The sequence below is a fragment of the Pongo abelii genome, chromosome 9 (assembly GCF_028885655.2).
Source record: "Pongo abelii isolate AG06213 chromosome 9, NHGRI_mPonAbe1-v2.0_pri, whole genome shotgun sequence".
Lineage (NCBI taxonomy): Eukaryota > Metazoa > Chordata > Mammalia > Primates > Hominidae > Pongo > Pongo abelii.
Window position 1 is genome coordinate 106289191 of NC_071994.2, and position 23134 is coordinate 106312324.

The window sequence follows — 23134 nt, forward strand, 5'->3', positions numbered from 1 at the left end:
GACTGCCTTCTCAAGTGGGTCCCTGACCCCTGTGCCTCCTGACTGGGAGACACCTCTCAGCAGGGTTCGACAGACATCTCATACAGGAGCACTCCAGCTGGCATCTAGTGTGTGCCCCTCTAGGACGAAGCTTCCAGAGGAAAGAACAGGCAGCAGGAAAGAACAGGAAGAGTCTGCTGTTCTGCAGACTCTGCTGGTGATACCCAGGCAAACAGGGTCAGGAGTGGACCTCCTGCAAAGTCCAGCAGACTTGCAGCAGAGGGGCCTGACTGTTAGAAGGAAAACTAACAAACAGAAAGGAATAGCATCAACATCAACAAAAAGGACATCTATACAAAAACCCCATCCGAAGGTCACCAAGATCAAAGACCAAAGGTAGATAAATCCACGAAGATAAGGGAAAACCAGTGCAAAAAGGCTGAAAATTCCAAAAACCAGAATGCCTCTTTTTCTCCAAAGGATCACAACTCCTTGCCAGCAAGGGAACAAAACTGGACGGAGAATGAGTTTGACGAATTGACAGAAGTAGGCTTCAGAAGGTGGGTAATAACAGACTCCTCGAAGCTAAAGGAGCATGTTCCAACCCAATGCAAGGAAGCTAAGAACCTTGAAAAAAGGTTAGAGGAATTGCTAACTAGAATAACCAGTTTAGAGAAGAACATAAATGACCTGATGGAGCTGAAAAACACAGCACGAGAACTTCGTGAAGCATACACAAGTATCAATAGCTGAATTGATTAAGCGGAAGAAAGGATATCAGAGATTGAAGATCAGCTTAATGAAATAAAGCATGAAGACAAGATTAGAGAAAAAAGAATGAAAAGGAACAAAAAAAGCCTCCAAGAATTATGGGACTATATGAGAAGACTAAATCTGCGTTTGATTGGTGTACCTGAAAGTGACGGAGAGAAGGGAACCAAGTTAGAAAACACTCTTCAGGATATTATCTAGGAGAACTTCCCCAGCCTGGCAAGACAGGTTAACATTCAAATTCAGGAAGTACAGAGAACACCACAAAGATATTCCTTGAGAAGAGCAACCCCAAGACACATAATCGTTGGATTCACCAAAGTTGAAATGAAGGAAAAAATGTTAAGGGCAGCCAGAGAGAAAGGTCGGGTTACTCACAAAGGGAAGCCCATCAGACTAACAGTGGATCTCTCTGCAGAAACCCTACAAGCCAGAAGAGAGTAGGGGCCAATATTCAACATTTTTAAAGAAAAGAATTTTCAACCCAGAATTTCATATCTAGCCAAACTAAGCTTCATAAATGAAAGAGAAATAAAATCCTTTACAGACAAGCAAATGCTGAGAAATTTTGTCACCACCAGGCCTGCCTTACAAGAGCTCCTGACGGAAGCACTAAATATGGAAAGGAAAAATCAGTACCAGCCACTGCAAAAACATACCAAATTGTAAAGACCATCAACACTATGAAGAAACTGCATCAACTAACGGGCAAAATAACCAGCATCATAATGACAGGATCAAATTCACACATAACAATATTAACCTTAAATGTAAATGGAGTAAATGCTCCAGTTAAAAGACACGGACTGGCAAATAGGATAGAGTCAACACCCATCGGTGTGCTGTATTCAGGAGACCCATCTCATGTGCAAAGATACACATAGGCCCAAAATAAAAGGATGGAGGAATATTTACCAAGCAAATGGAAAGCAAAAAAAAGAAAAAAAAAAAAAAAAAAAAAAAAAAAAAGCAGGGGTTGCAATCCTAGTTTCTGCTAAAACAGACTTTAAATGAACAAAGATCAAAAAAGACAAGGGCGTTGCATATGGTAAAGGGATCAATGCAACGCGAAGAGCTACCTATGCTAAATATATATGCACCCAGTACAGGAGCACCCAGATTCATAAAGCAAGTTCTTAGAGACCTACAAAGAGACTTAGACTCCCATACAGTAATAATGAGAGAGTTTAACACCACGCTGTCAATATTAGACAGATTAATGAGACAGAAAATTAACAAGGATATTCAGGAGTTGAACTCAGCTCTGGACCAAGCAGACCTAACTCCACCCCATCTACAGAACTGTCCACTCCAAATCAACAGAATATACATTTTTCTCAGCACCATATCACACTTATTCTAAAATTGACCACATAATTGGAAGTAAAACACTCCTCAGCAAATGGAAAAGAACGGAAATCATAACAAATAGTCTCTCACAACACAGTGCAATCAAATTAGAACTAAGGATTAAGAAACTCATTCAAAACTGCACAACTACATGGAAACTGAACAACCTGCTTCTGAATGACTAGTGGGTAAATAACAAAATTAAGGCAGAAATAAATAAGTTATTTGAAACCAACGAGAACAAAGACACAATGTACCAGAATCTCTGGAACACAGCTAAAGCAGTGTTTAGAGGGAAAGTTATAGCACTAAATGCCCACAGGAGGAAGTAGGAAAGATCTAAAATCAACCCCCTAACATCACAATTAAAAGAACTAGAGAAGCAAGAGCAAACACATTCAAAAGCTAGCAGAAGACGAGAAACAGCCATCAGAGCAGAACTGAAGGAGATAGAGACACGAAAAACTCTTAAAAAAATCAATGAATCCAGGAGCTGGTTTTCTGAAAAGATCAACAAAATAGACCGCTAGCAAGACTAATAAAGAAGAAAAGAGAGAAGAATCAAATAGACACAATAAAAAATGATAAAGGGGATATCACCACCGATCCCACAGAAATACAAACTACCATCAGAGAATATTATAAACACCTCTACGCAAATAAACTAGAAAATCTAGAAGAAATGGATAAATTCCTGGACACATACACCCTCCCAAGACTAAACCAGGAAGAAGTCGAATCCCTGAATAGACCAATAACAAGTTCTGAAATTGAGGCAGTAATTAATAGCCTACCAACCAAAAAAAGCCCAGGGTCAGATGGATTCACAGCCAAATTCTACCAGAGGTAAAAAGAGGAGTTGGTACCATTCCTTCTGAAACTATTCCATGCAATAGAAAAAGAGGGACCCCTACCTAACTCATTTTATGAGACTGGGATCATCATGATACCAAAACCTGGCAGAGACACAACAAAAAAAGAAAATTTCAGGCCAATATCGCTGATGAACATTGATTAGAAAATCCTCAATAAAATATTGGCAAACCGAATCCAGCAGCACATCAAAAAGCGTATCCACCACAATCAAGTCAGCTTCATCCCTGGGATGCAAGGCTGGTTCAACATATGCAAATCAATAAATGTAATCCATGACATAAACAGGACCAATGACAAAAACCACATGATTATCTCAATAGATGTGGAAAAGGCCTCCAATAAAATTCAACACACCTTCATGCTGAAAGCTCCATAAACTAGGTGTTGATGGAATGTATCTCAACATAATAAGATCTATTTATGACAAACCCACAGCCAATGTCATACTGAATATGAATCAATATCAATATCATACTGAATGGGCAACAGCTGGAAGCATTCCCTTTGAAAACTGGCACAAGATAAGGATGCCCTCTCTCACAACTCCTATTCAACATAGTACTGGAAGTTCTGGCCAGGGCAAAGAGGCAAGAGAAAGAAATAAAGAGTATTCAAATAGGAAGAGAGAAAGTCCAATTGTCTCTGTTTGGAGATGACATGATTGTATATTTAGAAAACCCCATCGTCTCAGCCCCAAAGCTCCTTAAGCTAATAAGCAACTTCAGCGAAGTCTCAGGATACAAAAAAAGGATGAATTCATGTCCTTTGCGGGGACGTGGATGAAGCTGGAAACCATCATTCTCAGCAAACTAACACAGGAACAGAAAACCAAACACCACATGTTCTCACACTTAGGTAGGAGTTGAACAATGAGAACACATGGACACAGAGAGGAGAACATCACACACTGGAGCCTGTTGGGGGGTGGGGTAAAAAGTGAGTGAGAACATTAGGACAAATACCTAATGCAGGTAGGGCTTAAAACCTAGATGATGGGTTGATCGGTGTAGCAAACCACCATGGCACATGTATACCTATGTAATAAACCTGCACGTTCAGCACAAGTATCCCAGAACTTAAAGTAAAATTTTAAAAAACAGAAAAGAAAGATAGTCTTCAAGCTCTCACATTCTTTCCTCCACTTCATCTGTTCTGCCCTTAATAATTTAGATTGCCTTATAAAATTCTTGTAGTAAGTTTTTCAGCTGTATCAGATCAGTTACATTCTTCTCTATACCGACTAGGTTGTCTGTCAGTCCCTGCATTGTTTCTATCATGATTTTTAGCTTTCTTGGATTGCCTTTCAATGTATTCCTGTAGCTCAATGATCTTTATTTTGAATTCTGTTATCTTCTTTATCCATATTATGAATTCTATTTCTGTCATTTCAACCATCTCAATCTGGTTGCTTGCTGGAAAGGTGATGCAGTTGTTTGGAGGAAAGAAGGCACTCTGGCCTTTTGAGCTTTCAGGTTTCTTGGGCTGGTTATTTCTCATCTTTTTGGGCCTACCTATCTTCAGTCTTTGAGGTTGCTCACCTTTCGTTGGTTTTTTTGTTTTTCCTTTATTCTGTTTAATGACATTGAATGTTTGATTGAGGTTTAAGGTGGATTTAGTTAACTGCTTTTGTTTCTGGAAGATTTTAGTGGGCCAGCGCTCATCTCCCATTTCCTGGACTGTGTGCCCTAACTCCGGGGGACTCGTATTGGGCCCCAACTTTGATCTCTGGCTCCTTGGGGTTAGGAATCCACTGTGGTTGGGAATCCACACGTAAGGCAGTCGGGGTGGGTGGGGTGGGAGGGGCAAGGCGCTCTGTGACCACTGGTCACTACACTGGGATAGGTGGTGTTACCTAAAGTGTTTCATAGTGCGATTACAGTGGGATTCATCCCTGTTTGCATGTGCCAGCAGCAGTGGTAGCGGCAGCTGTGTCAGGGTACTAAATGGTCCCAGAGTGCCTACCTTTCTGCTTGCATTAATCAAGGTGGGGGAGGCAGCGCAGCTGTGGGGAGGGCATGTAGAGCCCCTGCTGATGACTGTGTGCATGATCACACTGCAGGTGGTGTTGGCTCAAGGGTGGGGCCCCTGTGGGTGCAGGTGGGTGCCTTCTCTATGCCCCTGCAAGCAGGAGTGGTCACTCAGGTCTGGGGAGAATCCTCTCTTCTCTGCACTTAGTTCCATTCCAGTGGCAGTCTTAGCACAAAAGTCAGCCACTGGCGGGGGTGGGGCCAGCTGGTTCTCTGCCTGCCAAGGCTCTTTTTGCAGTGGTGGTGGGTGGTGGGAGGTTGGGTAGACTGCAATTTTACATGCTGGTATGGCAAGGAAAGCAAAAGCTGGCCATGCATACATGCACGGCAAAGATGTGTGGAGTTGCTGTGGATAGTGGGGAAGCTGGAGTGTGGGGAGGGAGCGCATGGGCTGGTTCATAGCTGTGGAGACAGCTCTGCTGGAGCTCTCAGCCAGTCAGGCACAGTCTGCCAATGCAGGTCCCCTGGGCACCTGAGGCTGCCCTGCAAGCAGGCGTGGCCATATTGGGGCTTCTGGGGATGCCAGCAGACCAAGGGGTGCTGAGGTTAAAACAGCTAGTCTAATGGGCAAGACTGCCCTGCAGAGTTCAGGACAAACAGTTCCCTTAGAGCTAAAGTCTCCAATGGGAGCAAATTGAGCCGGAAATGGCCGTCCTTGGCCAGCTCTGCTGCACATACTCCAGTACCAAACCCCCTGGGCTCCACATCAGCTGGCTTGCTGCCCCTACCACTTCTCTAAGCCCCTCTCCCTGCCAACTCAAGTGTCTGTGGTGGTCAAGGGGTCTTTTCCTGCCTGGGTTCCAGAGGCCTGTGGTGAGAAAAGGTTGCATCTTGCCAGTTCAACTCGCTTAGTCCCCGGAGCCACTGAGGGCCAGGAACAAGTCCAGGTGTGCAGTAGCTCTGGGTAGGGTTCCCAGCTTTCTCCTCCTTCAACCCAGCTTCTGTGTCTTCCCTGTATCACTCTTGGTGCTTTCCCTCTGAAGATCTGTTAGGGCCCACCAGTCTTCTTGGCCCCTCAGTGGGAGCTGTTCCACCTGGTTGCATCTAGTAGGTCATCTTGCCTTCCACGCTGTATATTTTCCTTTTAAAGACTGTGCACTTGACTATAATCCAAACGTCACTTTTTAAGCCTCAATTTTACCTTGTGTAAAATGGGAAATTATAAGCAAATGATCTCAAAGCCATTTTGTTACTAAAATGTTATGATCCTAATTATGAAGATAACCTTCATAGTGATACTTTCATTAGTTATAGATCCTGTTTTGTCTAACATTGTATAATGTATTATCTCATGCAATACTTAAAACTTTTTCATTATACAAACAAAACTTTAAAATATTTTTAGAGTTTCAAGTTTAATGGAACTATATAGAAAGGAAACCTTAAAGATCCATTTAACTATTTCCATCCCTTATTCCTTCACCAGAGTAAACCAGTTCAAGGTTTGATTTGTTCCTTATCATCCATTTCCTGTTTATATTCATAAGTACAAATATATAGATATAATTTTTAAATTTTTCTTGCCATATATTTTGTTCCATAGTTTCTCTCTTTTTTTTGTAGTAAGGCCTGAAGATCTTTCCATGAGTATAAACATGTTAACTTCATTATTTTTAGTGACTGTGTGGTATTTTATAATATGACCGTGTACTACTTTATGTACTACTCTCAGTGAATATTAGATTATTTATACATTTTTTGTTCTTATACGTGACTATAGTGAATATCCTATATGGTACACTTATTTTTATGTATAGTGTAAGTATTTCTATTCAGTAAATTTCTGTAAGTATAATTGCTGGTCCAAGGATTGCTTTATAAATCTTATTGAATATTAGCAGATTGCTTTCTGAAAAGCTTTTTACCAGCTAATATCTCTACCCACATATTAATAAAGGTATATCTTTATCTCCTTTGTTGCACGTTATCAACCCAGGATGTTATCAGTCCTTTAAATTTTTACCAAGCTATGGTTTATAAATGTTATCTTATTGTTTTGTATCTTCTTTATTGTTTTTAAAGTTGTTTATTTCTACCTTCCTCCCTTACCTTGCCATATTCATGTGTTTTCTTGATATTTTAAATAAGCTTTTCCTTTATATAGAACAAGTCTATTTTGCTGTAATTATTATCTTCTATTTTTTAATCATTGGATTTACTCAATTTATATTTATAGGTTGTTAGATTTGTATGAGTAGTTTTTTTTAATGTAGTTTTAATCTGTTTTATTTTCTAGGCAATATATTAAGCCTACAAAGTTTCATTATTGGTCAGTCTTGTAATAATGTGTTTAATGGTTTTTAAATTTTTATTTCTAAGACTTTTACACTGAAATGGGCTGTGATTTATGCAAATGTTATGGAGCTAGTTATTTTAAGCTGCCCCAAATCTTTTTTGAAAGTGGATATGTTATCAATAAATATTATTCTTAAAAATTGTTTATGGCAAAAGAGAATATAAACTTCCTTCTTGTTCATTTCAAATATTAGGAGCTTTTCTTATTAGGAGTTAGTTGCTTGTTTCTAAGCTATGTGTCTTATCTCAGTTTATATATTCTCATTTTATCGTTAGTAATACAGTATATTCACTGATGAAATTTGAACCCCTGTGTCATATTTTATAATGTAATTTGGGAAGGATAAAATGATTTAATATATTACTGAACTATAGTGACTGCAGTGAGATTATTTCTTCGAAGTTACTTTAACTTTTAAAAATGCATATATTAGGCAAAAGGCAGCATTTTGTTCACTAGGACAGATGTTGAGAGGCTTAAGCTTATTAATATTTTAGTTAGTACTCAATTGGGATTTTTCATTGCTTACTTTGAATAATACTTTTCTATTGTGAACAAGTGAAAGTCATTTTTAAAAAGCTATTTTTAAGACATGTTTTAATTGATGATGGAATATCTGTTTTGGAAAATTCATATTTCTGTTTGAGTAATATTAAATTCAACATTCCATAGAGTTTCAGTGATTAATAAAAATTCAGAAAGCACATTAATCATAAAGCAATGAGATACATTTCTCAAATTTATCACTACAACCTTACTTAGAATGGAACCAATTTTATATTTAATGAAAACTTTTAGGGTTTTTAGCAGTCAGCATAACATTAAACTACCTGCTAGGTTTCTCTCATGCTGAATTTGCTGTTGTGTTGGTGACAGCAGTATGGCAACAGTAGACTCTTGAAACAGAGAGAGACTAGGATTATTAATATTAACATCACATTGAACTGAAAGCAAGTTGACCTGGAAGAGAAACATGATTGACTTATTTTGTAGCAGGAAATTTAGACTGTTAATAAACTAAAACAGATAAAGACAGCTGTCTAGCCCTTTCAGTTTATATTATTAGCTATTCCATTGTTTTTTCTTCAAGAGATCAAAAGTTTTTATTTCAGTTACCTATTTCAGACAATTGTAGGATAGATTATATATTTTGTTCCCTAAAACTTATGATTATAATAAAACAATTTTTTATGTCTAAGTACCTTTATGTATTGTTTCTTCATTTCACTTTATAATTTAGAATAGGTACAAAATAATGGAAGTTGTTCGAGTATTCATTTTCAACTATATTGGGTGAGTATACAGAAAATGGTTGGAGCTAGGCGCGGTGGCTCACACCTGTAATCCCAGCACTTTGGGAGTCAAGGCAGGCAGATCACCTGAGGTCAGGATTCAAGATCAGTCTGACGAACATGGTGAAACCCCATCTCTACTGAAAATACAAAAATTAGCTGGGCATGGTGGGGTGTGCCTGTAATCCCACCTACTCTGGAGACTGAGGCACGAGAATTGCTTGAACCCAGGAGGCAGAGGTTGCAGTGAGCTGAGATCGCACCACTGCATTCCTGCTTGGGTGACAGAGCAAGATTCCATCTCAAAAATAATAATAATAAATAATAATAATAATAATAAAGAAAATGGTTGGAAGGAAGGATTGGGAGCATGTGCAGTAGTCATCTCTTATCTATGTGGGATACATTCCAAGACACCCCGCATGGGTGCCTAAGACTGTAGATAGTACCAAACCCTATAGGAAGAAACATAATATATGTAGGCTTTGGTATTATCCTATACATATCTATATCTACAGATATATATCTGTGATAAAGTTTAATTTATAAATTAGGCACAGTAAGAGATTAACAATAATAACTAATAGTAAAATAGAACAATTGTAACAATATATAGTAATGAAAATTATATGATGTGGTAACTCTCTCTCTCTCTCGAACTATCTTATTGTACTGTACTCACCCTTCTTGTGATCTGTTGATCTGATAACTGAGATGGCTACTAAGTGATTAACGGACAGGTAGCATATATGGCATGGATCTACTGGACAAAGGGACAATTGATGACCCAGACAGGATGGAGCCAGACAGCACATGATCTCATCATGTTACTCAGAATGGCTTGCAATTTAATATCTATGAAATCTTTGTTTTTGGGGTTTTCCATTTAATATTTTCAGACCACTGTTTACTGTAGGTAACTGAATCCACAGGAAGTAGAATACTATATTCTTACTGTTTCCCTTACTTCTTGGAATTAATATCTTAGATTTGAAATGGCATAGAAAAATGGTGGAATATGAGGAGAAATTGTTTTCATGCAAACTTCTTGAAAGTTAATGTCTATGCCGCTCACCTTGCCTCCTTTTGCATATGAATTTGTTTGTTGATGCAGTAAAATTTAGCTATATATTATGTTTTAAAGTATAATATTACTAACCTCACGTGATTGTATTTAGTGTGCAAATAATTTAATTTGGATTCTGCTATTTTTTCTACTAAGATTAGTTTTTCTTACATGAAAAAGTAGAAGTTCTGTGGTTGGATGTTTAGAAATTTTGTAACTTGTGGCTACTAAAGTGAATCTTAATAAGTGAGAGAATTTTCTTCTGCTTAAATAACTTTGAAACTCCTAGAATTGTATCTAATCCTTTGAGTTTTCTGAAAATACAGTTGAATGTGCATAAAATTATTCATTAAAATGAGTGATTTAGTCTCAAGCAATATGTGAGTGCCCAAGTTCAATGTTATATAAACTGCTTTGAGCTTAAAGCGTGACTTCTCTTCACAAGGTAACATTTCTTTTATACTTTTCATTGAACATATTTGAAAGCAATAAATATAGTAGAGTAGAAGTAGAAGGAATGAATTACTTAGATTTTTTACTGCTTCCTTAGTCTCTTTGAGGATCGTGGGGTTTATGGAATGTTTTGGAAGTAAATTTGATATGACTATTATATAGTATATCAGTTTACTGTATATCAGATAGTTATTTTACTGCTCACCTTTTGTTAAGTGCCTTATATATACTGCCATTTAATGCTTACAACAATTCTGTTATACAGAGGAAAAAACTAAGATTTACAGCTAATAATCTTTAACTTACATCTAGAGGATAAAAGAAGACATTTATGCAGCCAACAGACACATGAAAAAATGCTCATCATCACTGGCCATCAGAGAAATGCAAATCAAAACCACAATGAGATACCATCTCACACCAGTTAGAATGGCGATCATTAAAAAGTCAGGAAACAACAGGTGCTGGAGAGGATGTGGAGAAATAGGAACACTTTTACACTGTTGGTGGGACTGTAAACTGGTTCAACCATTGTGGAAGACAGTGTGGCAATTCCTCAAGGACCTAGAACTAGAAATACCATTTGACCCAGCCGTCCCATTACTGGGTATATACCCAAAGAATTATAAATCATTCTGCTATAAAGACACATGCACACATATGTTTATTGCGGCACTACTCACAATAGCAAAGACTTGGAACCAACCCAAATATCCATCAATGATAGACTGGATTAAGAAAATGTGGCACATATACACCATGGAATACTATGCAGCCATAAAAAATGATGAGTTCATGTGTTTTGTAGGGACATGGATGAAGCTGGAAACCATCATTCTGAGCAAACTATCACAGGGACAAAAAACCAAACACTGCATGTTCTCACTCATAGGTGGGAATTGAACAATGAGAACACTTGGACACAGGAAGGGGAACATCACACACCAGGGCCTGTCTTGGGGTGGGGGGATGGGGGAGGGATAGCATTAGGAGATATACCTAATGTAAATGACGAGTTAATGGGTGCAGCACACCAACATGGCACATGTATACATATGTAGCAAACCTGCACGTTCTGCACATGTACCCTAGAACTTAAAGTATAATAAAATAAATAAATAAATAAATAAAAAAGAAATTCTAGTGCATCCTGCTTGATGCTGAAGATTTCTTGCTGATAAGATGCAGTTGAAACAAACCACTATGCCTGGAAATGTGGACTTGATCTCAACTATAAGATTCACTTTAAGATGTCCTAATGTCATATTAATCCTGATCTAGTAGTTTCACTCTGATTATTTACTAGAGTGTATGGGATTTAATGGTATGGGAGGTATGGTTGACTTAAACCATCTGATGGCCTACTGTCATTTATTAATTTTTCTTCATTAGCTATTCATTTAGAGAGTTATTCACTTGAGATTTTGCTTGTTATATATCCCCTTGATATTAAAATATTTTTTAACAAAACTCAAGTATATTGAAATAAATTGTCGTTGAATTAAAGTGACCAGATTTCTTCATCTGATAAAGCAAAAATAGATGAAGGATTTTAAAGATACCAAAATATTTGCTCGTTTGGATTTTGACAGTTTTTAAAAAAAATAACTATTCAGAAAGCCTTAATTTATTCATTTTTTCTCCCTTCCCTTCCCTCCCCTCCCCTCCCCTCCCCTCCCCTTTTCTTTTCTTTTCTTTTCCTCTTCTCTTCTCTTCTCTTTTCCTTTCTTCTTTCTTTTTTTGATAGAGTCTTGCTCTATTGCCCAGGCTGGAGTGCAGTAGTGCGATCTCGGCTCACTGCAACCTCTGCCTCCTGAGCTCAAGCCATCCTCCCACCTCAGCCTCCCAAATACTGGGACTATAGGCACACACCACCATGGGTGGCTACTTTTTGTACTTTTTGTAGAGACGGGATTTCACCATTTTTCCCAGGCTGGTTTCAAACTCGTGAGCTCAAGTCATCTGCCCGCCTCTACCTCCCAGGATGTTGGGATTACAGGTGTAAGCCATGGCACCCAGCCCCTTAATTTATTTATTCTTAATTTTAATTCAGTTTAACTGGAAATAATGCAACCATGCACTTGTGCTCATGTTCTTTTTCTCTTTTTCTGTAAATTGTGTTTTTAGTTTTATTCTTGAATCATTATTGTTCTGCTTTATAATGTTATTGTCAAATACTTATGGCTGAAGGGATTTATTGGTACAGGTAGGCAACCAGATATAGGGCCAAAAGAGCTTTCTTTGCCATTTTCAGCTTAGAAAATTAAGGAAGAAGATCCTGGTTGGCCTGTCTTAGGTCACGTGGCAACCCTTGTATCAATGTCTATGGAGTGCTACAATGTGATTGAGCAACACCGTAATTATATGCTCATTCTTAAGGTCAGGATATCTTCTGTAACCAGATAACGGGAGAAGGGTAACCACCATTACCCACTTATTGTCCACATATTATGTGCCTATTTTTTGACAACATTTTAGAGTTTTGGGCTCAGTAATAATTAGCAATTAGTTTACTGACTCCAGTGGATAATCTGAGGATCATGGACTGACAGAGGCTTTAATTCTGTTCCTTGAACCTAGAGACTACATTATTCTTCTTCAGTACAAGTGAAGAAATGGCTAAAATAAATGTAGTAGTACTGTGTGTACATTTGTGTGTGTGTGTGTATATATATATATGTACATATATATATCTGTGTGTGTCACAGATATATATATCTGTCATAAAGAATTACCTAGGCCAGGCATGGTGACTCATACATGTAATCCCAGCACTTTGCATGGTCAAGGTGGAAGGATCACTTGAGTCCAGGAGTCTGAGGCTGTAGTGAGCTATGATCACACTACTGCACTCCAGCCTGGGCAACAGAGTGAGACCGTGTCTATAAAAACAAACATCAAAACAAGTGAAAAGAATTTGCTATATCATTAAATTATAAGTATTGAACTATATCATTAAATGATAAAGGTTTTGAATTAATACATTTATTGTCTTATTTATCTTTATCGGTAATTATATATTTCTTTACCTTAAACTATATATGTTATTATAATCATTTTAAAGATTCATTAATTTATAAAATATTCATCTTAGTAGCTTCTCCAGCTCATCATTATTTAACTACAAATCTGAATTTTAACCTAATACCTAAGAATGCTACCCTACACATCTCCCCAAAAGACATGCCTTGCTTTTTACAGTATTTTAATTCTCACGGTAGTTGTTTCATGTACATATTAGTTGGTTGTAACTGTTTTTGGGGGTTTTTCAGCCACACTTGAACAATGGCCAATTGCTTAGATCTGTTATGTTTTGAGGGTTTTAAAATTTATTTATGTAGGCTGGGCGTGGTGGCTCATGCCTGTAATCCCAGCACTTTGGGAGACTGAGGCAGGCAGATGACCTGAGGTCAGGAGTTGGAGACCAACCTGGCCAACATGGCAAAACCCCGTCTCTACTAAAAATACAAAAATTAGCCAGGTGTGGTGGTGGGCACCTATAATCCCAACTACTGGGGAGGCTGAGGCAGGAGAATCACTTGAACCTGGGAGGTGGAGGTTGCAGTGAGCTGAGATTGCGCCACTGCACTCCAGCCTGGGCGACAGTGAGAGACTCCGTCTCAAAAATAAACAAATAAATAAAATAAAATTCATCTATGTAATATTCATTGGCTATGTTATAGTTGTGAATGCATTTTTTTAAAGTAGGGTTTATTTTTTAGAGTAGTTTTAGGTTCATGGCAAAATTAAGCAGAAAGTATAGAGATTTCCCATACATTCCATGCCTCCACATACTATACAGCCTTCTTCACTATCAAAATCCTGCACCAGAGTGGTACACTTGTTAAAACTGTTCAGCCTACATTGACACATCCTAATCACCTGAAGTTCATAGTTTACATTAAAGTTCACTCTTGATATTGTACCTTATATGGATTTTGAGAAATTTAAATGACATGTGTTCACCATTCTAGTATCTTACAGAGTAGTTTCACTGCTCTTAAAATATTCTCTGCCTTATCATTCCTGCTCACTTAACCCCTGGCAAACGCTGATCCTTTTACTGCCTATAGTTTTGCCTGTTTGAAATTATATTCTAATTATATTTGTCATATAATTGGAATCATACAGTATGTCAGTATGTAGCCTTTGTAGATTGTCTTCTTTCACTTACTATTGTGTGTTTAAGGTTCTTTCATGTTTTTTTCATGGCATAATATCTCATTTCTTTTTAATGTTGATTAAAATTCCATTATCTGGAGGACCACAGTTTATCCATTCGGCACCTGCTGAAGAAAATCTTGGTTGCTTCCAAGTTTTGACAATTATGAATAAAGCAGCTGTAAACATGCATATGCAGGTTTTTGTGTAGACATAATATTTCAACACGTTTAGGTAAATACCAAGGAAGGCAATTGCTGGATCATATGGTAAGAATATGTCTTGTTTTGTAAGAAACCGCTAACCTGCCTTCCAAAGTGGCTGTACCCTTTTGCATTACTGCCAGCAATTAGTGAGGGTTTCTGTTGCTCAACATCCTTACCATTATTTGGTGCCATCAGTGTTTTGGATTTTGGCCTTTCTCATAGGTGTATAGTAGTGACTTATTTTAATTTGCCTTTTTCTGATGACATATGATGTGGAACTTTTTTTTACATGGTCACATGTTTGTTTTTGTTAATTCACTTAATCAAGAAATAGTTATTGAGTACTACACACACACACACACACACACACGCACATCCCCAATATATACTTTTATAAAATAAATTTTACGTATGTAGGTGTGATTTTCTTGTAGGCAAGGAAATAACTTGCTTGTAGTATTTGCAAGAAGGTCTTTTCGTTGTATGTATGTTTTGTATAAATTGTGACTTAATCTCATATTTATCCCAATCTGTAGGTTTATAATTACACATACATATAATACTAGATGTAAAGTATTACAGTATGGGAAAAGCTATATAAATTATCTGTTAAAACTTGGTAGGAAGGTTTGTGCTTAATAGATGGCTTCTTTTTGTTAACAAACATTTACTGGGTTTTTTTAAAAACGCAAATGATACAAGCTTATTTTTAGAAAATTTGCAAAATATATTTGTTGGTTCTTGTGAGCATGAGCACTTTTTTCTGGTTCATATTTTTACTGGTAATGTAATTCTTTAAGGGCCCAAGTTTTAGAAAGAAATAAATCTCATTGTTAATATTTCTCCTTATGTTGCCTCTGGTGGGTTGTGCCCTAGGTTACCATGACTGTTTTCCTCTAAGGCAACCATAGCTGGTTTTAATGCCGCTCTGGTTTTCAATTCCCTCTTTTTTTCTGATGCTTGAGGACCTTTTATCGAAGATTTTAGGTATTTGTAGCTGGAAAGTTTTGAAAATTAGTCTTTCATCTTCCATTTTGCTAGAACTGAGACACCAGTTGCTGATTTTCTATCTTAATTTCCTGCAAGTTGGTATTGTGTTCCATAGACAAAAAGATTAATAATGATTAAATAAAATGTAGGATCTGTTTTATTCATTATTAGTACTAATGAAATGATAATAACGAATGTTTATTGGGCGTTTAGAGTGTGCTAGGTACCATGATAAGTGCTTCAGATACATTATCTAATCTAATTATTAAAATAATGCAGTGAGGTAGATCGTATTTAATATTATTGTCCCCCTGTTACAGAGAAGGAAACTGAAGTCAAGAGAGATGATGTAATTTGTTTCTGGCTAAGGTCACCTGGCTAGTAAAATAGGAGGGATGGAATTTGTATACAGTTTCTTGATTCTGGATCTGTGTGGGTTCTTTTTTTCTTTTTTTTTTTGACACGGAGTTTCACTCTTGTTGCTGAGGCTGGAGTGTGCAATGGTGAGATCTTGGCTCACTGCAACCTCCGCCTCCAGAGTTGAAGTGATTCTCCTGCCTCGGCCTCCCGAGTAGCTGGAACTATAGGTGCATGCCACCACACCCAGCTAATTTTTGTATTTTTAGTAGAGACAGATTTTCACCATGTTGGCCAGGCTGCTCTCGAACTCCTGACCTCAGGTGATCCGCCTGTCTTGGCCTCCCAAATTGCTGGGATTACAGGCATGAGCCACCATGCCCGGCTCTGTGTGGGTTCTTAATGCCCATATAATGAGACTGTTCTTGCAAGAAATACTTGTTATCCACCTGCCTATTGTAGGTAATAGGGTTGCAGTGGAGAACAAGGCCTACCCAGTCTCATGGAGAGTAGAGTTAGTATACTGTGTGGATTAAAAACATTCTTCCCATAAATGGAAACAAGTTGGTTTATTTCCACAATATTTAAAAGATTAAAACATCAAATCTTATTTTGCATAGGTACCTTGTATTTAAGAGTGGTGTTTTTGATACATCATGTTACAATTATATCTTCTCCATTTTCATACTGTATGTCTGACACAGTATTGTTTTACCAGAAAGATGTTTTATTATATTTTAATAAAGACATAATTTTATTTACTCAATTTTGTATGCCCTATATAAACTTGTGGCTCTTATTTAATTTAATATGTTCTCAAAAATTGGAACAATTCTTACTTATGGAAAAATTAGTTTTCAATTCTTTGTAAATATATTATTTAATTTCAAAGACTTGAAGTCAAAGAGTATGATCCTCCTAAGACTACCGGCAGCACTTAGTAGAATGTATGCGGCATATTATTGAATTCACTTCCTACATTCTTTGACTTTGTTTCTTCCTTCTTTCTTTTTATTTTGTCTTTTAGATTGCTCCTGAAAGTCTGAATCTTAATTTCTACCTTATTTTTCTATCTTCCCTTCTTTTTTTCTGTCCTTCCTTTACTGAGAAATTTTTGAGCATAATCTGTGTTCTAGTTTTCTGATAAAGTAGATATGACCTTCTCCTTTGATAACTCTCCTTCTATGTGATTTGGTGTCTTTTTGATACCTATTTATTGACAGCCTGTTTTTGGTTCTGCTTGTGTTTTACCTGTGAAATATTGGGTTATCTGATAGTTTTTTCTGTGTTATCTAACCTCAGTTAGTTACTCATGTTTTAACTTTCTAAGTGATAACACATTGAAGGAATTATTTGTTGTTTGGGCTTATTTGGTATAACTTTTCTTCTTGTGTGGAAAATGAAGAGTTCACTAGAGTTTCCTGTTTGATTTAGGAAATTAATCTATCTAGTAAGGAGAAAATAGTTGTCATAATTGCATGTAGTCACCCATATGTTTAAACCTACACAGTGACAAACTGAAGATTGCTAATGCATGGAGTGGATTTGGTGGATAATGACTAATCAAATTTCACAATTGTATTAATGTTTCACCTGGCTAAGTTAGTTTTGTTTTGTTTTTTAATGACATGGGCCCACTGCATAATTGTTAGCGCTTTCTCTAAAAATTTGATCACTTACTCTGACCCCACCCTAACTTGAAGTGTTTCTAAGATGTAGAAAGCAATCTGAATAGTGATTTCTTACATTGATAAAAGTACGTCGTATGAAGACAGAATAGAGATTTTTGTGTGCCAAATTTTAACGACTATGCTTTTCCAAATACACAAATTTTTAAAAGGCAAGATAATATCTGTTATTCTTTGCAGGCTGATCAGTTGATGTTCGCTTTGCATTTTGTTCGAGGCATGCATCCTGAACTTTTTCAAGAAAATGTAAGTCAAATTAAAGGAGAGAAATTTTACAGTAACATAGAAATTTGTTAATGGGTGGATTTATGTTTAGATTAGAAGTTATTTAGGCTAGAAATTATATATCAACCTATTAATCTTTTACTAAGTTAGAAATGTAGTATAAAATGGTGATTTCTAGTTCTACTTCCCTGTGGATGAGCCTAACATTCCAGAGTGATGGTAAGGCAGGGAAAGAAATCTACCAAGCTGCCTACATTTTTCTGAACCCAAGTTCACTTACTTAGGGCAACAGAAGAGTCAGCCTTCTTATTTTCCTGGCCTAGGTAGTAGAGCTCATAAATAGAAAAAGTGAGACAATATTGGTACAGAACTACATTATTTATTGCTTCCACTGAACTGTCAAGAGGCAGCAGGTGAGGCATGAGGATGGGCAGTTCTCAGAAGTTTTCCTGAACCTACAGGTTTATGTTAATCTTTTTATGTATAATTTGTCTTCCTTGTTTATGATCTCATTTCTAGTCTGCCATGTAACCCCTTCTCAAACTTTAAAAGGACCTCCCTTGAGCTGGAGCTAACAAGTCCATTTCTTGTCTGCTTACAATTTTAAAAAAAGTTATTTGCAAGTAGTTTTTCTCATTATGATGCTGTTGTCATAAAGTGAGATTCCAGTAGCCAGAGTGTCAAGGGATGGTATATGGACAGTGCAACTTTGACTTACTTTACTCTACTTGGTCAAATTTTAACTATTTTCTGTTTCCCTTCATTTGAATATAATAGTTAAAATAATGCAGACCATTTACAGTTCTCCATATGTTCTCCCTTTGTTTTTCTCTGACTCCACATGCACTGGCTAACTTGTATAGTTTCTGCTGAATTTATTAATTTGGTCCCGTTTATTCCTGCTGTTAACTTTGATGTCTTTTCCTCCTCTTATCTAATGTTTTTCACTATGATCAGTATGTTCCATGAAATATATATATTCCTTATTTTTCTCTCCTAAAGTATAAACAAATTGTCATTGGGAAAGGAGAACACTTTTCTCTGACTCACATAATGTAGTAGTAATCATTCATATTTTACTTATTTGTGGCTGCATAATTCTAATAGGAAGAGCGTGTGGCCAGGGTGAGCAAAGGCAGAAAATATGTTGCTTTGGTAGTTTTTCCACATTGCTCTCAAATTTTCATATATTTTGCTTATTTACTGGCCTGTGTGTGACAGTAGTCACACAATATAGTACCTATTATTGTCTAACTCAGGGATGCCATGGGGAAGGCATAGATTTTCTTGGCACTAGATTCTGCAACACTTGATTAATCTTAATTCTATGGCAAAAAAAAAAAGGATTAATGGCATCTTCTCCCAATCAGTGAGAAAAAAATGCGTAATGGAATCACTTTTCTCAATATTTCCTACCAGATACCATTTTTAAATTTTTGGGTGCACCTTACTGCTTACTTATTGGTAACAAATAGCCTGTGGAAAAACAATTAACAGGTAGTGACAAATGTTAAGTGAACATGACATTTAAATTTTTAGACATTGCGACTCATATATATAATGGAGTTAATTGTTTTGTTTTAATAAAATTATTCTTAGTAGATTTCATATTAATATTTTATGTTGTCACATTAATTCATTCTTGATAATGTTAATGTACTAGAAGAAGTGGTAAGATGGAAATGAGTATCTGCTTAGAAAAATGCATTTTAAGCCATCTTATAGGGAAAGTTAGACAATTTTGTTAACTGGTTATCATTTTTATATTTTTGTGTTCCTATGTTTTTATTCAATAGGAATGGGATACGTTTACAGGTGTGGTTGTTGGAGACATGTTACGGAAAGCTGTAAGTTAAAATAACAAAATCTATTTTGCTCTTAAGGAAAATATTTCTGGCTTTTTGTTCATGTGGTATAATTTGCTTCAGAGGTGTTCTAAATTATTGTTGAAGTTATAATTTTATTAGAAGAATATATTCTGGCCTCAAGTATTTCCTATAAAATAGACAAGTATATTTGTTTACTTTAAAGACATATATTCTGAGAATAATATGTAATACTAATGAATTAATGCAGTTTCTTTTTCTCAGTATATGTATTTTATTCCAAGGATAATTTTATAATCTTTAAGAAAATCAAATCTTATAACTTGAAAATTTTTCTTATATAATTGGAGTTTAAAAATGACATTTTAGAACTTTAATAACTTCATTCAAATTTAGCTTTTTTTCTAGTAATTTCCTATTTGAATACATAATGAATAATAGTCTTCTAGCAGTATACCTGAAATATAACACAGAACCTAGATCATGTCTGAAATGTAAGATATGATTTTAAAAAATGTAACTTTTATGACAGTTCCTCATGACATTTGAGTTGTTTTGAAGTTTCATGAAAGATTAAGCACAATGAAAAAATGATTGCAACATTTTCCTAAATGGTTCTCAGTCCCTTATATTACATAGAATTTTACCATGGTGACTTGTAAAATACATAAAAATATAAAGAAATAATGCATAGAATGAATTTTTTTTCAAAATAATAAAATAGCTAATCAATTGCTATTTTGTAAACTCTGAATTTTACCAAGTATACTAAGGAAAATAATTGCTTTTATTAAAGGACTCTCAACAAAAAATACGTGATCAGCTTCCGTCTTGGATAGATCAGGAACGAAGCTGGGCCGTGGCAACATTAAAGGTATTCCTTTTCTACTATGGGACGTGTTTTAATTTCTTCTGTATTTGCATTGTTTCTGTTGATACTTTGTGCTCCTTATTCGTAATCAGTGTTAATATTTTTAATAGGATGTAAGTTCTCCCAGTAAAAAGTTACCAAAGAATTATTGTGATTAGTCCTTTAACCAGTAATTATTAAACCTTTCATTTATGAAATAGCATGCCTTCCAAGCACAGTATTTTCTTTCTCTCCCTTCCCACCCCAGCCACCATGGTAAGTTAGGCTATGAGAATGGTGACATGGGGGAAGAAAAAGCAGTTTAGAAGCTTAACTCTCAACAATTCTGTGTTCAACTACTCAGGCTAAAATGTTGTTTTTGTGGGGAATGAAAGACAAGTCTATGCATATATGTTTCCATCCTTCCCTTTCTTCCCCTGCTTTTCTTCACAACTGTTATATCATTATAACAGCACCTGATAAAAACGGTAAGAATAGCTAGCATTTACTGATGGCTTACTATGTTCAAGGCTTACTATGTTCAATTTTATACAATGTATAAAATTATTATACAGAATTTTAAAATGTATTATCTCACTAAATATTTTCAATAACATCATGAGGTAGCTATTGTAATTTTCCTTGTGTCACAGATAAGGAAATTAAGGCACAGAGAGATATAGTAACTTGTTTATGGTCACTTAGGAAGTAGAGCCAGGATTTAAAACTGTGTTTCTTGCTGCATAGTCTGGGCTCTTCACGACTACTCTTTACTGCCTTCATTTCATAAACATTGGTTGAGTAAAAGAAATGAAAAACAAAAGGGGGGGGAATTCTGCTATATATCCTCCATTTTTTTTTCATTAATCATTTATTTGGTGCTTACTACCAGTTGGCATAATGCTAGTGACAGTCTTTACTTGACCAAACTTTAGTCAGGCTCTTGAACCTTCTTCTAGGCCCACCTGTGCACTTCCTTGTAAAAGCTACTTTTAACAGGAACCATGCAAAGTTGGTTTAGTGAGAATTTCTTAATCTTCCATATCTGATTACCCTTGATATCTAATCAGATTCCTCATTCCCCACCATTCCCCAGGTGATTCTAATGACTTTGGCCTGTCTTCAGCAAGAATCCCATTAGGTTGGTTTAGCCAGAAATCCCTGTACCCCTGATATTTCCTCTTAGTAATTTTCCATCCACTGACCTCACTTTGCTCCTTGGCTATAAATTTCCACTTGCCCATGCTATATTCAAAATTGAGCCCTTCTCTGTACTGAAGTCTCTTTTCCCCTATTGCTTCCTCTATTGTAATAGTCCTGAAAAAAATCCGTTTTTAATGCTTTAACTACTGACAAGCTCTGGTTTTTTGTTTATACCAGTGGAATGACAGGTGTATATTTTGTAATATTAAGAGACTCTGCCATGAACAAACTTACATTGTAGAGAGCATATCAAATAATTACCTTGTCATAATGGTTGACAGTATACAAGGTAGCCAAATATGTGATGATAATATAATGTGTAGCACACCTAAATTAGCAATGATGAGGCCTTGTATACTAAATGTCAATAAAGTTAACAGACCACCATCAAGTATTACTTTATAGGCTTAGATCATTTATTAAAAAGTAATTAAATTGAAATGTAATTAATTTTCTGCTATTTAATTTTAGTTAAGTTACATAATGAAATTTGGGCAATATAATGGATTATTTTTATATGAATATAGATGTTTGGATAAAGCATTTTTATATACTTGGTTTATGTTCATAGTATATGAAGTTCTATACTGAAGATATAGATCTTCTAAATTTCTCATTTATTTTCAATGAAAATTCTTCACCTTTACAGATTTACATTTCTGATCTTACACCCCACTCTTGAAAAATTTCGGAAAAGAGAACACTGTTTGAGGTAGAGGGAATTAATGTGTTTGGGAAAGCTTCTGAAAGATGATATTGTTTAAAGTGAATATTGAATGTGGAATAGAAATTTGTGAGGTAGCAAAGAGGGTTAGAACATTTAGAGACAAATAGAGGCATTTACAAATAGAGGCATAAACAAATAGGGTTTAGAAAAACATTCTTTGTTTTTGGATTTGATACTGTTTTAGAAAAACAGAGCTCGAAAGAATTTAAAACTGTGAAGATAAGTTTTATTGTCATAGAGGAAAAGAGATGTCAGTATAGTACTGGGCTCAATTCTGAATATAGCATGGACAGGTGGGAATTTGTACCCAAGAAGCAGGGTAAGGATTAGTGCTTGGGGTCAGTGAATAGAAAACTATTAAGTGGAAATGTCAGTGGCAAGTGGGGATTCTGGCTAAACTGATTTAGCTGGTGAAGGCAGATCAAGATGATCAGATACCAACAGATAACAAGGGTGGGAGAGGAGGAATTTTTCTTTCTTTTTTTTTTTTTTTTTTTTGAGACAGAGTCTTGCTGTGTTACCCAAGCTGGAGTGCAGTGGCGTGATCTCAGCTCACTGTAACTTCTGCCTCCTGAGTTCAAGTGATTCTTCTGCCTCAGCCTCCTGAGTAGCTGTAATTACAGGCGCCCACCACCAGCCTGACGAATTTTTTTTGTATCTTTAGTAGAGATAGGGTTTCACCATGTTGGCCAGGCTGGTGTCAAACTCCTGACCTCAGGTGATCCGCCCACCTCGGCCTCCCAAAGTGCTGGGATTACAGGTGTGAGCCACCGCGCCCGGCTGAGAGGAGG

The 23134-nt window shown here is 36.3% G+C and overlaps 1 protein-coding gene across 6 annotated transcripts in view; it reads left to right on the forward strand.

The window, feature by feature from the left end:
- DYNC2H1 (dynein cytoplasmic 2 heavy chain 1) overlaps positions 1-23134 on the forward strand; it is a 360273-nt gene that overhangs the window by 145080 nt on the left and 192059 nt on the right. For all 6 annotated transcript variants that reach the window (XM_054523746.2, XM_054523748.2, XM_054523747.2 and 3 more), the window contains 3 exon segments: positions 17693-17758; positions 19534-19584; positions 20360-20437. In XM_054523746.2, the coding sequence (XP_054379721.1) occupies positions 17693-17758; positions 19534-19584; positions 20360-20437 (195 nt within the window).